The sequence below is a fragment of the Puma concolor genome, chromosome A3 (genome assembly GCF_028749965.1).
Source record: "Puma concolor isolate L17-30 chromosome A3, mPumCon1.1.hap2, whole genome shotgun sequence".
Lineage (NCBI taxonomy): Eukaryota > Metazoa > Chordata > Mammalia > Carnivora > Felidae > Puma > Puma concolor.
The window spans coordinates 116,893,914-116,911,534 of NC_141669.1; the positions used below are offsets into that span (position 1 = coordinate 116,893,914).

The following is a 17,621-nucleotide window of genomic DNA, read 5'->3' on the forward strand; positions in this document are numbered from 1 at the left end:
TCTCTTATGCTTTGGCTCTCTCTAAAGTGGGCTAGATTCTTGATGCTGTTACAAAGAATCTTGCTGGTTAGTCTGGGCTTATCTGTTGAATGGAGGAAATGTTTACAGTTGTTTTGAAGCAATCCATCCTGTCACTGTAGAAACATATGTAAGAGGTGGAGAAAAAGTGCATCTGGGTTACTGATGGCTTCCTGTCCCTAAAAAATTCTGGGTGGCCTTTGATCCTAAGTTGATTCTGTTATTTGCATCCAAAACAAATTTGACCAACATCTATCAAAGTGCCTGGTACAGTGCTGAAACACTGAAACAGGCTAGTTTCTTCAAAGTCAGTATAGTAAGGACAAGGTGGAATTCTAATTTACAAAGAAGGCTGTTCCTATTCATCTATGGTCCAAACAAAGAGTTTGTTCACCCAGTAATCCCTTGCCAATAACGTACATTTATGTTCTAGGACAATGACATTTATTTAACACATTCAATATTTCACATTGTACAAACCCTTAGATTCTCTTTATTCACTGGTCCATTTCTACAACAAATACATCCAAAACACTATATAATAAAATTATTTACAACATTTCCAAATGAGAAGCTTCTTTTTGCTCCCGCTACTGCTATTCACACACATAACTTCCACAGCACAATACATCATTAGAAGATCTAAAAATGCTCACCCTGTACTCTAGGCTGCTTAGGAAATGTGAAAACTAATAACATAATTGCATTAGCTCCTCTCAATACATGGCAACATTTTAGAAACCTTGAACTTCATCTTGCAACACCAAAAAAGGGTTCAACAACTCTGCTTTCCCCATTGCACTTTATGAAACAGGTTGCAGGGACTAGGAAAAGGGCTGCTTTATTAAAATGACTAACTGTACAGAAATGGATTTTAAAAAGTCACAGCTCAAAATTGCTTTTTGTAAAATTCACACACATTTACAAGGATCAAGTCGCTGTCCAGCTTGTTTACTTGGATTTTCTTCGCTTGGATTGCACCGCACTGGTTATGTCTGTCGGGGGAAAGAAAGGACATGCTCAGCTGAGGCAACTCTTTATGGCAGTGCTATTTAGGCAGTCCACAGGAAGCAGGGCTGGCCGGAGTGGGGTCCTACTGGCCTCTGAATAAATCTAAGGTCCTCAAAAGGAGTGCTCAGTGTGGAGAGGGTGTCAGGCCTAGACCTGTACAGTAGGGCCTTGGAGACTTGGGACGTAGGGTACAGGTGGTGGGAAATGGAGCACACATAAGTAGTTGGAAAAAGAGGCAGGGGTGGGGAGAGCATCTGGAGCTGGGCAATTAACCCCACAATCTCCATCACCAGTTCTTATCACCCAGTGAAATGACAGAATGAGTGCTTTTGGTGATACATCCATGAGTGTTGCTACAAGCAAGTGAGTAAGCTGTGCCAGAGTGCAAAGAACCAGCCTCTGGATCTCTTTTGGAGCCAAGCCATTATTTTGCAGTAAGCAACTCTTTTTGCTGTACTATAATCAAAGTCTCTAAATAGTATGATCACGATCCCTGGTCAAGTGTCTATACACAGGCATAGAAGCAATTCAGAGCAAGCCACAGCCTGCTCTGAGCCCAGGTGAGCCTGCAGGCTTCATGGAAGAGGTGGGACCTGAGTAACTTAAACACAGAGAACAGTGGCATAAAGGGAATAAATGTGTTCCTTTCATTCCTCTTTTAATGTCTTCAATCAACTCAATCTTATTCCATATTTAAACCATGTTTCTCAAAAACTTCCACACATAAGTCTTCTACAGCAGAGTACAATGAATAGCTTAAAGCTCTCCAAATGTAAACATTTCTTTAAAATTTTATATTGATCTTAGGGGCGCCTGGGGGGCTCAGTCGGTTAAGTGTCTGACTCTTGATTTCGGCTCAGGTCATGATCTCATGCTTCATGAGATCGAGCCTTGTATCAGGCTTTGTGCTGACAGCATGGGGCCTGCTTGGGATTCTCTCTCTCCTCTACCCCTCCCCCTTGCTGTTTCTCTCAAAATAAACATTTAAGAAAAACAAAATCTTATATTAAATTCACTCTCATTCTTCATGTTGTTCCACAGATCTTTTGGTCTTAATATGAAAACAATGTTTTAAAGGTTTATTATCTTTTTAAAGGTTTATTTTATTTTCATTTTTGAGAGAGAGCACAAGCAGGGGAGGGGCAGAGAGAGAGGGAGATACAGAATCTGAAGCGGGCTGCAGGCTCTGGGCTGTCAGCGCAGAGCCCAACGCAGGCTCGAATCCACAAACCGTGAGATCATGACCTGAGCTGAAGTTGGATGCTTAACTGACTGAGCCACCAAGGCGCCCTGAAAACAATGTTTTAAAATTACTTCCCATCAAGGAGAAAAAAATATTTTCTATCTAACACAATAATATGTAAGATGAATCAGTTTTATTGATTTCTGGAAATTAGGATAAATAAAATTTTTTTTTTTTTTTTTTTTTTTTTTTTTTTTTTTTTTTTTTTTGAGAGAGAGCAAGTGAGCAGGGGAGGGGCAGAGAGAGAGGGAGTGAAAGAATCCCAAGCAGGCTCCACACTGTCAGGGCAAAGCCTGATGCAGGGCCTGAACCCACAAACTGTGAGATCATGACCTGAGCTGATATCTAGAGTTTGACACTTAACCGACTAAACCACCCAGGTGCCCCTAGGCTAAAGTTCCTGATGCTACATGTTAGATTCAGTGTTCTAAGAAATTTTTTTTCTCTTTTGTATCATATTTTGAGAGCACAGACTTAAGATGTAGATGCAAAAAGCAAAAATGTTGCTGTTAGCTATAGTAATTGCTAGGAAGTAATAAGGCTCAATGACTTTCTGAGAAGTGGCCTGTGTAATGTTTTAGGGCTTCTGTTGGTGAAAATTCCAGTGTGTATATATCTTCTTGCTGGAAGGCCACTCTGCTTGTGCCATGTGGTACGGTCAGTCTCTCTGATTTACTCCATAGTCTTTTGCTAATCAGAGGACAGTTAATCTGACAGGATGTTGATAATGGTGTTCTTTAATTCCATGAAATAAACTAAGAGTCTCACACCTACCCCAGTTCCCTATAATCAACTCCCAGTCCAGCTTTCAAGTTTCCTTTTCACTGTAGCAAATTTGTCATTTGCAGGAAAAATATACAGGGTTTTGTCTTGATGGGGTGTTCATTCTTAGAAAGATATCTGTTAATTAGGCCAACTTTGGGAGCCTCTCTTTGTTGTGATATGAAGGACTGAGGGATGTGGCTGGGAAGGGGGTGGGGGGATAAGCACCTCAGCCTCTTCCTCCCCCTCCTCCTTCCTTGTTTGTTCCCATCTGTCACTGCTCCAAAGCACCCAATGATCTGGCAGACTGATTCTGCTTCTGAGGATGAATCAGTGAGTGGGACCATGAATCAACAAGTGATTTGTGCTAGAAACTGCAAAAAAAATAATATTTTAGATGCCAGGGTTAGGTGTGGGAAATGGGTGTAGGGTGCACTTTTATACTTCCATGAGGGAAAAAGCTGTATCAACCTGATTTTGAAGTCCTTTATCACCTTTGCTAGATAAATTTAGGCAATCTCGGTCACAGGACAATGTCACTTTTGAAGTCTTTATAAATCTATCTGAAAAGATGAGTTTTTTGTTTTTGTAGTTCAACTTTATACTTCCTCCAAAATGTTATAACTTTTACTACTCCGCTGAACACAATAAGAGAATCTGGAGGTTACCTCTTGAAGGTAAAGGAATTCTAGGGAAGTAATGAAGTGGTTGATGGTACATTCAGAGTGTACATCAAGTCTGTTCCTAAAGGCTGCCTACCTTAACTGACTGTGCATAATCCCACTCCCAAGTCCCATACTCAATACCATACTAGCAAAATAAATATTACATACATTGTTGGAAAATCCAAGTTTTTTAAACCATCAACGATTTTTACAAATTAATGTCTTGAGAGATATAAAAGTAGTCCAAAGACTAAAAGTAACATCATTTATATTAATATTTTAGAACAAAGTATATGGTAAGTAACTGGGTCAATAACAGTCTTTCAGATGGTTGTATATACATCCTTGGAGAACATTTACATTTATAATTTGACATGGGCATCCCCCCCCCCCCCCCCCCACTGGTTGCCTCATTTTGACCTTAAGCAAATTTGGCCAAATCTACAGTACAAGGGTTTATTAAATCTTCTACTATGTGGAGTTTACCTTTACCTTTCAAGGAGTTTTAGAAAATGACCTTGACCTCGCTCACTTCATTATGCTTTTTACTGTACTACTTCTAGCCAAGATTTCTATTTATTTGTAAAGAAAATTCTGGAACTTTCCTTTCAAAATTTTCATGGCTGGTTTCTGAATGATGCTACTACAAGAGTGCAGTTTCAGGCAGTTACTGTTCAGAGTTTTCTCCATATTATGTTCATTTACATTTCCACAATAACATTTTCATTTTAAGAATGTCTGTTTTTTGAGATTGTTGCTTCTCAAGTCACTGGCTGTGGGGAGGGTAGGACTCTCACCCCACTTTGCTATCAGAGGCATCTTAAGGCATTCCAGGAACACCCACAGCTGCTACTGATTATAGGTTGCTCTGAACTTCCTTCATATTAGTATACCTTCCCTGGTTTCAAACTTATGCATTGAACATTTTTAACTACTAATCTTTTTTCCAATTGAAAGTATAACATAAAAACTATTATTAACAGAAGAGTAAATGAAGAATGACAAGAAAAATGAGAAAAATCATTTCTGTGTTAATAGGCAACACCTCATATCAGGAAGTGGAACTACTCATTTGCATATTTGTAACAACACACCTGATCAAGCGCAATTTTAAAAAGAAGCTCACTAGTTTGTGAGAGCCAATTTTTGTGTCTGTAATTAAAAGTGGGATGGGGGGGAACCCAACAATCAAAAACAAAACAATAGGTTAAAGAGTGACCTATTAACCACGTGTGCCTCTCTAGACTTGCCCAGAAATAATCTGTCCCACCTGCTCCAATCTGGCAGTACAGGAGGCCTTGGCCAGCATGAGATAAGCAAACTCTGTTCTCACAGCAGGAGCATAGTTAATGTCACTGGTTCTCTGACAATACAAATGTACCAGTATTTCTCATTATACACCGCTCATATTTCTCACCTGATTTCAAGGTTCTCATGAAAAACACAGACCATTTCTGATTCTGTTTGTGCACATATGACCCACATTGTATGAGTGCAAAAAAGGCAAACCTTTTTCTCCCCTCAAAACTTGAAGGAAACCACCATGATATTTTATGATCATTCCCTGGGTATGGGCTCAAATACATCACAAAAAGTTATTTTATGACTTTGGTTCAGAGTTTTGGACACAACATAGCAGCCCAAATAATATGCATATTTATTCTTTAATTTGGATCCAAGAGCTCTAGCACTTAAAACCCAAAACAGCTATAAGCACTCATCTTGGGTACAAAAGGTAACTTACCCTAGGAGTTCAGAACTGGGAGCCTGAGGGCTTGAAGCTGATGTAGAGATCTGTACATGACTGATTCCTGGGGTTTGGCCGGAGGTCTCTTTATCTTCTCAGGAGACATCCAGCACCCCTCCATGCAAACTCACAAAGCTTTCAAGTCATTATGGCCTTTCCTAAGCTAGTTGCTAAGCTTCAGAACACGGATGGGGCAGGCATTCCAACATGAATACCATGTTGGAATACATGAATACCACCTTGGGACAACGTCCTTAAGTGTACACGCCTACTCCCCACCCTCTTCTAAAACAGGTTCCAGCTTTCCATCTTTGCTTGGCTGGCAGTTCTCTACAAACTGGCTCTAATTTGGGCATCTCTTCTTAACTGTCCCAGCTGCTCCTTTGATTAATTCTTTCTGGTACACTATAAATGACATCCTTATTATCTTGAGGGTTTGGACTTAGATGAAGTTTCCAAAAATCTGGTGTGTGACATCTCTAAAGGTCAACACTTATTTCCTGCTTTAAAGGTAATTACACACCATATTCTATAGCCTAGAAAACTTTGATCTTTGGGAAAGTGAGGGGCCAAAAGAATACAAAGAATTGAGGGGCACCTGGGTGGCTCAGCTGGTTAAGTGTCCGACTCTTGATTTCAGCTCAGGTCACGATCTCACAGTTCATGGGTTCAGGCCCCGCAATGGGCTCTGTGCTGGCAGCGCAGAGCCTGCTTGGCATTCTTTCTCTCTCTCCCTCTCTCTTTGACCTCCCCTGCACTCTCTCTGTCTCAACCTCTCTAAATAAATACATAAACAAACATTAAATAAAGAATACAAAGAACTGAGGGGAAGCAGATTTTCCCACGGAACTCTAGGAATCTTCCCTTTAGTGTTCTAAGTTTAGTATTCAATATACTGAAAGGAGTGCTTCCTTCCAAACAAATCTCTGCCTGGGAGATAATTCCCAGGGAGGAGGAAGAAAAGTGGCTGATTCCATTTCGGCATCAAAGTGGGGATACCTAAGAGGACTCTGCTTGTGGTGTACACAGTATGCCTGGAGAAGAAAAAAGGTTCCTCCCTCTCTGATGGGCTGAGGTAAGGTAACTTCTACACCTCTGCTTTACCTGTATGATCTGTAGACCTGTGGCTTACCCAGGGGCTCTCATGAGGAATCGTGAAATTCTTGCCGAGAAACACAACCTGCCAATAACAGCTGAGTTCTCAGGTCAGTGTCTGTGTTGGCGCACCACAACCTGCCCTCATCTTCAGGTTGGCATCCCAATGGTACTGGACTGCGTCTCAGCAGCCCTGCTGGTATCAGGCACTTGGCCAGGATTCCACCTCTTGCCTAAGCTGAGCTACTCAAGCTCAGCACATTCCCAGAGGGGATGACTCTCCCTCAGATCTGGGCCTTTGCACATGCCGTACTTTTGCCTAGAATATTTCATTCAACTCCCACAGCCTGGATAATGCCTCCTCATTCTTCAGGTCTCAACTTAAACATCATTTTTTCAAAGCCTTCTATGACTAGGCAGAGGAGTAAAGCATCCCAGCAATATGCTCCTACAGTACCATGTAAGTTTGTTATCATAGCATTTAACATTTAACACGCTGTATTAGTCTGTCTTTCTGGCTGGTATATAACTGATATGATGAAGACAGAGACTCTCCCTTTTCACTATTATATCCCCAGAGCCTAGCATGTAGTAAGTACTTAATATATATTTGATAGATGGTTATTAATATAATAGTTACTGATTATATACCTCTTTGTATAAGGCACTGTACCAGGTACCGAGGATATAGTGGTGAGCAAAACCAGACAAACTCCTGCCCTAACAGGGCATGTATATTAATTATCACATAAATAAATATAAAATTAAAGCTGTGGTATTATGAAGGAGAACATGGGGCTGTGATTCCTCATAGCAGTGTCAAATGAGCTAAGTACAAAGAGTAGGTTAATGAGGAGAAGGGAGGAAGGAAGAGGGAAAAACACTCCCTGCAGTGGGTGTACACACACACAGGCTTGTGACGAGAGGGCGGCATGTCTGAGTTGCTGAGGGAAGTCAGATGAGGCCAGGAGAGGCTGACAGGGGCCAGACCACATAGAACCTTTCTAATCCATGTTGGCACTTTCAGACTTTAATCCAAATTACAATGTAAATTACCAAAGGGTTTTAAGCTACAGTAGCAATGAAGATGGGGCAAAGGGGATGAATTTGGGCCACTTGAAATAAAATCAGCAGCTTTTGGTAACGAACATGAGAGATGTGAGGATGAGGGAGAGATGCCAAGGAGGACTTGCCCAATGGACAGATGGTGGTGCTATTCCCTGAGGTGGGGAACACTGGCAGATGACCTGATAGTGGGGGTGAAAATCACAAGTCTGGTTTCAGACATGTTGAATTTGAAGTCCTGGTAAGGATGTACATGCAGTTGTCTAAGATTTTTAGAGGTCTGTACTAGAAATGCAAATTTAGGAGTCATCTGTGAAAAGTTGTAACTAAAAAAGAAGGGCATGAGTGAAATCAATTAGGGAGAGAAGAGTTGAAGAGAAAGGGTGACTCAGGATCAAAGTGTGAGGAAGGGCAACATCTAATAACTGGCTACAGAGATTGAGCAGGAAAAGCCAGAGAGGTAGAGAGAAAACTATGGAGAGCTCTAGGTCACAGAAACCAAGGACATCATGAATTAAAAAAGGAAACAGCAATCAATACAGGAAAGAAAACTGGTAGTAGTGTAAGGTTCTTGACAAGGTCAGAGAAGATGGGATCAAAGAGGCACAAGTGGAGGAACTGGCCTTAGACTTGAGGAGGGACAGCTGCTCTATTATAGTAGGAGCAAAGGAGGATCCTAGTAGATTTAGGTCTTGGTAGTGACAGCTGAAGCAGTTCTATTTTCTCTGTGGAGAGGTGAGAGTCTCTGCTGAGAGAGGGAAGAGAAAGTAGGGGCCAGAGGAGTGGAAAAGAGAGTTGATCACAGAAGGATGGCTGGGCCATATTGAGCACCTATCTGAAGTGGTGATCACGAATCAATCTGCCCTGTTATGTTCTTTTTTTTTTTTTCCCCCAACAGCGCTTGCTGCTCTGTGCACATACACAGAAAACACACAGGTAAATGAACTAACAAACAAAGGAGGGACAGACAGTAGAAGTCAAAGTAACAGAAGCATAGATAAAAGACAAAGTCCTCTGCTGTGGTGATAAAGACCCCATTCTTCTATCTGACCCACAAAAGCACCCACACTGCACTGCTAACCTTTAGTAGAGCTGGAGGCTGAAGCAGGCCGAGAGGATCGCTTGCGATGTCCATTTTCCACACTTTCAGAAGCCACAGTTGGCTCTTCAGTTCGGGAGTTTCTTCGGCTTGGGGTTTTGGACTTTTCAATGATCTCTTTGGGCTCACTGCTGACAGAGGGAAGCACAAAGTTTCCAAGAAGGAGAGGGAATCAAGTCACACACAAAAAAGGGCTCTTCAGATAGAGCTTCATTTGTGAGGCAGGAGATTAAGAACTATACTGTCATTCTGAAGAGAAAATATTCCACTCTGGGACAATAAACAAAATACCTTCTATATTACTCACAATTTAAAAGTGAGTCTAGCTTGTTACAGTAGTAAAATAAAATACTAAAAAGCATATTGCTGGGGAAATTGTGGAAAAACAGGTAAAAGAAATTAAGAACTTGGAATAAAAATTCCGAAACTTCCTCACCCTTTTCTTAAAATAACAATATTCCTTTTCAAAAGTTAATAGTATCTGAAATTTAGGAAATTACTAATATGTACTGGTATTTTCTATGAGCCTGTATAATCAGATAATGGCCTAAGTCACATTATAGAATACGCATGAGAATGTATTCAGAGTATATATACTGCTGGGTATACTGATTACCCCTACCTCAATCCCCTTTTTTTAGTTTGCAAAGATTTACAATTGGTAATATCCAGTACTACTGAGGGTATGAGGACAGAAACTCCTGATCAGAGTGTAAATTATGTAACCCAACAGTTATCAATAGGGGGCATTTTGGCCTTCCAGGAGACATTTAGCAATTTAAAAATGTCTGGAGACATTTCTGATTGTTAAGATGACTGCCGTGACTGAGTGGGGGATGCTACAGGCATCTTCTGGGCAGAGGCCAGGCATGCCACTAAATATTCTATAATGCATGAGACAGCTCTTCCCCCCCAACCCCAACAAAGAATTATCTTATCCAAGCTGTCAATAACGCTGAGGCTGAGAAACCCTGGTGTAATCCTCTGGCTCAGCAATTCCATTTCTAGGTGCCTAAGGAAACAAATCTTTTTACAGAGCTGTAATTACACACAGGATGTCAAAGCATTATATAAGTACTAATAAAGACAGAAGACCTAAATGCTTTACAACAGATTTTAAAACTAAAACATGGCACATTCACATTCAGTCATGAAAAATCATGTTGTAGAAAGCTATTTAATGATAAAAACTGTTCATGACACATTACTGTGGGAAAAAAGTTATCAATGTTATGAATAGTATAATCCTATTTTCGTCATAATACATGTTGAGCATATATATGTAACTACATACGAATGAATGGGTGTGAAATACACGTGTGTATAATGCTTATATATATATCACTATATATTATATAAAAATATTATAGTGTTTATATATAAAATATTCCCTATCTGTATACATACTCTGAAGAGAAGTAGAAAATGAACTAAAATATACATAGTGAATATTGTTTGAGTCATAGGAATACTGGTTTATTGGTAATTTCTTCTTTAAAAAATTTTTAAAGTTTATTATTTATTTTTGAGGGAGACAGAGAGAGAGTGGGAGAGGGGCAGAGAGAGTGGGAGACACAGAATCCAAACAGGCTCCAGGCTCTGAGTTGTCAGCACAGAGCCTGACATAGGGCTTGAACTTTCAAACTGCAAGATCATAACCTGAGCTGAAGTCGGACACTTAACTGACTGAGCCACCCACGCGCTCTGGTAATTTTCTTCTTTTTAATTCTCTGATCTGAATTTCAAATTTTCTTTAATAAACTTTTTACTACTTGCATGGTTCAAAAAAAATGCATGTCAAAATCATTAGGGAAAAACGCTGATTAAACTTGCTTGTAAGGCATGGAACTTAAACGTAATGCAACAAAACAAGCTGGTTAAAGGGATGTCTCTTCTGGGAAGTCTTCCTTGACCCTTACTCCCCAAGTAAAGCTGTCTCTTCTTTTTGGGTTCACAGTCTGTATCTGGCATTCAAGAGCACCCATCAGGTTGTACGGCATATTTTATTTTAATATCTTCTGCCTTCCACTAGATCAGGAGCTCCTTAGAGGCATGAACCATGGCCTATGAACTCCCTCTACCCCTCCATTGTTCATTCCTACCATAGGACCCTTCACTGGTGGTACGATAGCTGGGAATTTGGCCATACTGTTCACCATCTTGCTGTATATCTAACAACTGCCCCATGAACCAAGTCAAGTGAAGAAGAGGCAAGGCCAGAGCTGGGGTAGAACTGTAAGTCAGGGGTATTCACACATCCTTTTAGAGATGGTAAAGGATGGCTTTCTGGCTAGGAGCCCCGAAAATGGTCAAAGTCTCTGAGAAGAAAGATTCCTAACAGAGGTGCCTCTTTCTCCTGGCAAAACAAAAGCCACAGAAGTACTGTCCTGCTGTTCATATGGTCAGTACTCAGATAGCTCTGGAAACAAATACCCTTTTTTGATCTGATTATCTTCTTTGTGTAGCCACACAGCTGGAGTATGCTTGGTAAAGGCAAATGAATTCAAATATTAGCCAATTCAAATAAAAACAGGGAGAAATATGTAGTAGGAATGCCAATGAATCTGTGAGGCAGAAGAACAGGGGTCAAGTCTTACCTATATACTTATTGGACATGATATTTAACTTCCTCTATGCTTCAGGTTCTTGATCTATAATCCCCATTTTGTCTGCTACAATACATAAGTGTGAGGGTTCTGGAATCAGGGCACCTGAGTTTGGATATCAGTTGCACCATTTACTAAATCTGTGGCCTTGGGCAATTTAGTTGACTTCTCTGAGCTTCAGGTTCCTTACCGGTAAGACAGAATTTACTTTCCTAATAGATACTGTGAAAATTCAATGAGATGATACACTTAAGGGGCTTGCAACCCAGTGCATAGCATGAGATGCATTCAGATAGATGTTGGTTATTATCACCACCTCAAAGGGTGGATAGGATTAAATGAGAAAATGATTGTGAAGGTGTTTTATAAACTAAGTTGTACAAATATGATAAATTCTCTAAAATGTTATCCAATGCATTACTAGATTAAAAAAGGAATTACTTTTGGAACTATTCCTCCTCCTTTCCATGGAGTTAGTGAAGCCACAGGTGTATTTCATTTTATTAGGTTATGTGGGGCTTTGTAGTATAACAGGAAAAGCATGAATTTTGGGGTTCAGACCCTGTCTGGCTTTCTCTCTTATGCCTGGAGGATCAGACAGCTATGCTTTAGAAGGTGTTGCAAGGACTATTATTAATGACAATATAACAACAGTTCTTACATACTGAACTTACTATTTACTCACTATGGTGAGTGCTGAACATGTTATCTCATTCAATTTTCAAAACAACCAAAAAAGGTAGAAACTTGGCCACCAAGCTTTGTTAAGGGAAATGTTACCTCTCAGGGGTTAGGACTCAGGACAGCTCCCCTGTTTTAGCAGGAAAAACAGACTGGCACAATGAGTCAAGGAAAAAGGACAAGGTGAAGAGAGGTTTAAAGGATAAGAAAGCCGATACCCTTCCCTTCAAAGAGGCTTACGCCGTTTTCATGCTGAGTCTGCAGAATGATCATCTTACCTTTGTCCAGAGACCATGGCAGCATTTGCCTCGAGTTCTGTGAAAAATACAAAGGACAGAAATGAGATGTGGGAGCTTCTGGTGTCTATGTCCACTGGGAGAAGGGAGGTGTCTCAGAATTCTAAATGCCCTATTTAGGCTAACATGTCTTCATGCCCAGCAGGATCCTCACCCTACATGGTATGGAGACAGAGTTGGCAGGGACACAACTCAGTAGTCTGGGGCATAAGACACTTACTTGGTCTATTTTTATTTCTACTCCACACTGTGAAATAATCCTGTTTGGATCAATAGAACTAAATTCACACTACCTGGTTCATATTTCACCCAGCTATAACTAGATTAGTAAAATAAGCCTCTTCCTCTCCTGTAGAAGAGATTGGTTTCTTTCTTAAAATATCCCTAACCTCTTCATACTTGTTTTTAAAGGCAGTAATCTTAAAATATGTCTTAAATATATATTAAGGATGCATTCTCCTCCAAAGGACTTCCTCACTGAGTTACAGAGTGCAGACTGCTTTGCTTTGAGATAATGCCTACAGACTCCATTACATTCCTCTCTTCCTCAAACTCCCCACAATACCCTCTAAGAAAGGAAAATCTCAGTAATTTGTCTAGCAGGGTTTTGCTTAAATGAATATTCTATGGGTTTACCAGGCACTTCTTTCTCAGCATCAGCAGAAAAACATCGCTTTTAGAGTTTCATCTTTCCAGAAGACTTTCCTAATGCACCAGACAGCAGTGATCTCTCCTGCTTCTGGCCTCCCACAGCTCTGTACCTGTTCCTGCCTCCCCTTATAGAGAATTCAGCACAGCAGATTCAGTGTACATGCCTCATCTACCCCAGAGATTACACGTTAACTTCCTTGAAGGCAGTGAAATCAAGAGTGCATAGGTTAGAATTCTGACGCCATTGATTAGCCATGTAATGTAACCCTGTGCTTGACTCTCTGTGCTCAATGCCTCATCTGAAAAATGGGGACAACCACTTTACTCACCTCAAAATTAAGATTAAATGGAACAATACATATAAAAACTCAGTACAGCACCTGGCTCTTAGTAAGAACTCAAAATTAGCTGTTGTTATTGTTAGGATACTCATGTCAATGCAGCCTTCATGCTGGAATCCCTTGCATCCCTCTGCCTTCAATGCAAGATGAGGGAATCCTTGCTTCTCATTTGCTACTTAGCTCCCAACATCTAACCCATAAAACCTGGAAACCCTCCACTTGAAATAGATACCAGCTCACTGGGTCTCTGTTGCCTGCACACAAACTCAGGTAATGTGTGCTCAAAAATGAAAACAGCTCAAAAGAGGCTGATTACCAAAACATTTTATTAGTTTGCTCATGTGAAACAAAACTCAGTGCTTTTGAGAACTTTAACACTATTACAGCTAATTCACATTAGTAGAGATCAAAGGAATCTGGTGAGGCAATTTAGTGACTATGAGGGTATTTTAAGGAGATTCATTTAAGTCAAACTTTTTTTTTTTTTTAATTTTTTTTTCAACGTTTATTTATTTTTGGGACAGAGAGAGACAGAGCATGAACGGGGGAGGGGCAGAGAGAGAGGGAGACACAGAATCGGAAACAGGCTCCAGGCTCTGAGCCATCAGCCCAGAGCCTGACGTGGGGCTCGAACTCACGGACCGCGAGATCGTGACCTGGCTGAAGTCGGACGCTTAACCGACTGCGCCACCCAGGCGCCCCGAAGTCAAACTTTTAAAAGCAATAGGATTCTTTGGCCAATTATTTTGAGGAAGATGTACGATATAGTAAAGCACATTTTTCTGGAGTAAAGAATTGGGGCAGAAAATGTAATTCCCTTCCTCTTTTAGTTGCTCCTTTTCTCGCCAAAAATGAACATTACCATCTAATACCTTCTGTGAATGATTTGCTCCACTCCTATCCTTGTCAGGTGCCTAGCACAATGTCATGCATCATGTGGGTAGTTGGTAGCAAAGGAAGAATCTGAATGGCTGAAATGCTTTTTGCTCAACCATTCTTTTCAGAAGCCTAATTTTACCCAGAGTGTGCAATAGAACATAACATAGCACATAGCACCTGAAGCAGCTTTTAAAATAAACACAAGTTAGAGTGCCTGGTTGGCTCAGTTGGTGGAGCATGTGACTCTTAATCTTGGGGTCATGGGTTCAAACCCCACTGTGGGTGTAACAATTACTTAAAAATAAAATCTTTAAAAAAATCACAAGTTATAGCTTAATTTCACTGATTTAGGCCCACTAAGCTAAACATGGTAATACTGTTTTTTCCTTACAATTTTTTTCAAGTGTGAACTGGACTGTAAATGAGATTCTAACCTCTGAGTGAAAAGTGTCATACTTTTTTTTTTTGGTATCTCTCAATATGTTCAGTGACAAAGGGCCAGGCCAAGATTAAACTGTTAACACACTTACACTATTTATCTATGAAGGCAGTACTGTTATTGCCATCAAGATCCTCACGCATTCTGAGCTGACCCAGCATTCCACAGCAATTATCTGTCAGATTACCATGGACTCCACCTTCCAGAAACACCATCCTTCACGCTATTTGCAATTTCTTGGTCATGGGAAACATAATGCCATCCAGAGAGGACTGAAATGACTGACTCCCAGGAAAAGTGGCTACCTCACTGTAGCAGAGGTTCTCAGAACAAGCCTCCACTCCTGTCATGAATATGCAGTTACTAACTGAGTGTAGGAACGCTTGCCACCCTAGCAAGTTACCATGGGCCAGTCAGCTGCCAGCTATGAGTGCCAGGGTCATGCAACAGGGCAAACAGTCCAATGGAAACCATCCACAGCTAGGTGGCAGACAATGGGCACCGCAACACCCTTCTTGGGTTCCCTGGCTGACACCAGGAATGCATAAGACAGCAAGCCAGTCGGGGGGAAAAGAACCCTAACAGTCCTGCACAAACCCTGCCACTCATCTGAGGTCTGCTCTGAAGCCAGCAGGTGAGAGAGTTTCAGTCACTTCCTGGCACCCTGAGGACAGCAGCAGTTCCTTCACATATAATCCATTCCACTCAGAGAAGTTTTTCCAAAGCATGCCTTACCTGGTCTGGCACCAGGCCCCTGTGGTGTTGTGGCTGGAGTTTCCTTTGCAACTAAACTCGGTGAAGGGGCTAAGGCAAGGAAAAAAAAATACAGGCCTTTTACTTTCTTTTCTCAACAAAACTGAAGGCATTGACTGACTCAAGGGCTAAGTAACTGCTGAAATACATATACGCTTGGAGGGCAGTACTTGAAACTGGCCTTGAAAGGACATTTCAAAACTTAACCCCCAAAACACACCTTAGTAGGCAAACTGAACCACTTGCAGAGAACAATGATACCATTTACCTCAGCATTTAAAAAATTTCTCATTCCTCTAAAGACTACACCCCTTGAGACTTGAATCTTAAAATTCCTTTTGTACTTTTGTATAGCACCTGGCAAGAGTGATGGTCATCGAGCAGATATTCAATTCATACTTGGTGAATACATTATTTGATGTTATTTACTTATATAACAAACAGTTACCAAGAACTTCCTAGGGGCAAGGCGCTGTTCCAGGCACCGTTAGAGACTAATTTTTCTTTTTGTTCAGTCCAGTATCAAAGATAAGATACACAAATGTGGTACTCTGGAGTCCACTGGGATGTTATATGAAGAAGATTCATAAGGTAGAAAGTGCTATGGGAATCGAAAGAAAAGGAGATCAATTCTAGACTGAGAAAACTGATGGTACATTAGAGGGAGAAACATCAGAATTAGGCTTTGGAGGACAGAGACTACTCAGGTCCCTGAAGAGGAATGGAACAGGATACACAATGTACTCTAGAATGGAAGCTTATTGGATCATACAATAAAGATTAAGGGCATAGATATGCCACAGTCACTCAAGGATTACGTCCTCCTATCTTGACATTTCAGTCTAACATCCTAGATAAACTTAGTAACAATGTTTTATCCTCTTGTATAAATTGTGAATTTTGTATATTTCTCTCCCTGCTTAGTCAATAATGCCTTTGTGTTAAGAATTTTTTTTGGATGTTTATCTGATAAAGCCTAAAACTGTATCTTAAATCCTACTTTTAACTCCAGTATTGATCTCTCACATTTTCAAGATAAAAACCTAGAAGAATGGAAACAATCTTAAAATTGAGGTTTTTTTAAACTGCAGGTTCATCTTCCCAAAGCTCATATATTACTCTAGTATTATATATGACCCATATAAAAATATTCTCTAATCACTTCATCATTATTCTCTTGGTATGTGTGTGCAGTGGGGGAGTGGGGGGGGGGTGGGCAGATCCCTCCAGAAGTACAACAGAAACACTTAATAGCAGAAAATATATTTAACTCACACCAGGTTTCTTTTTCATTCTTAGGAGTCATCTACATTCACAGAATTTGAACCAGAAACTTAGGGCACCCAGCCCTGTGAAGTCTCTGTCTCCTGCAACGGCAATGAACTCCTTAAGGGTCTTTATCTCTCCGTGTCTCTAGCATTGAAGAGGGAAAGGGGGAATTAACCTTTCTAAAGCTCTGTGTGAGGCAGTGTGTTGGCCACATTATGCTGTCTTCTCCTTTTATCTTTGTATATTTTGGGAGGTAGGAATTACAAACTCTGTTTTACAGGTGAAGTACATGGCTTATAAGAGGTTAAGGAATTTATCCAACTGTGATTGGTAACCAGTGGAACTAGAATTTGAACTCTGATCATAACCTGAAGCTTGTGTTCTTTCTGACCCTCCTCCTAGGTGCTTACCACTCAAAACATTTTAGCTTGCATTCAACGAGAAAAGCACTGTTAGCTGCCCTAGGATATAGCAAAGGTCCTTCTCAGCTTTGGCATTATGTGATTGACTCCACTTGGGGAAAATAGAGCTTCTGCATCACTTAGGTCTCACAGGAGAGACGTGTGTGTGCGTGTGTGGGGGGGGGTGGGGTGTGGCGGGGTGTGAAGGGGGAGGGGAGGCATAAGGATACCTACGCTCCCATCATTTGCCCATCTTAACAGTACATAGGAAATAATTTGAACTAGATATACATGAATTGGAATGGTCTAATTTATGAAAAACTGTGTCAAAGAGAAATCAGTAATAATTTTTTTCCATTTATTCATTACTATATTCTGTGCTAAGCACATTATATGCATTATCTCAGTGAACTCTTAGAACTACTGTTGTTCCCTTGTTACAAAAGGAAGAAACTCAAGTTTGGAGTAGTTGAGCAACTTACTTAAACCCATAGAGCTGGTAAATGGTGGCACTTTTTTGTGATACTAACTCAACCCTATCTGTCTCTCAACCACTTTGCTTCTCCTGTGTTTACTGTCATGAAACTTAGTTTTCTGAAA

At 40.6% G+C, this 17,621-nt stretch overlaps 1 protein-coding gene across 7 annotated transcripts in view; it reads right to left on the reverse strand.

The window, feature by feature from the left end:
• Positions 1-481: 481 nt before the first annotated feature.
• NCOA6 (nuclear receptor coactivator 6) overlaps positions 482-17,621 on the reverse strand; it is a 108,388-nt gene continuing 91,248 nt past the window's right edge. For 6 of the 7 annotated variants that reach the window (XM_086702034.1, XM_086702029.1, XM_086702032.1 and 3 more), the window contains 4 exons: positions 15,334-15,402; positions 12,271-12,307; positions 8,688-8,836; positions 482-1,013 (listed from right to left, as the gene is read on the reverse strand). In XM_086702034.1, coding sequence (XP_086558160.1) covers positions 970-1,013; positions 8,688-8,836; positions 12,271-12,307; positions 15,334-15,402 — 299 coding nt within the window. In that variant the 3' untranslated portion in view covers positions 482-969. The remainder of the gene's footprint in view (positions 1,014-8,687; positions 8,837-12,270; positions 12,308-15,333; positions 15,403-17,621) is intronic. The other variant, XM_086702030.1, reaches the window with a different exon arrangement.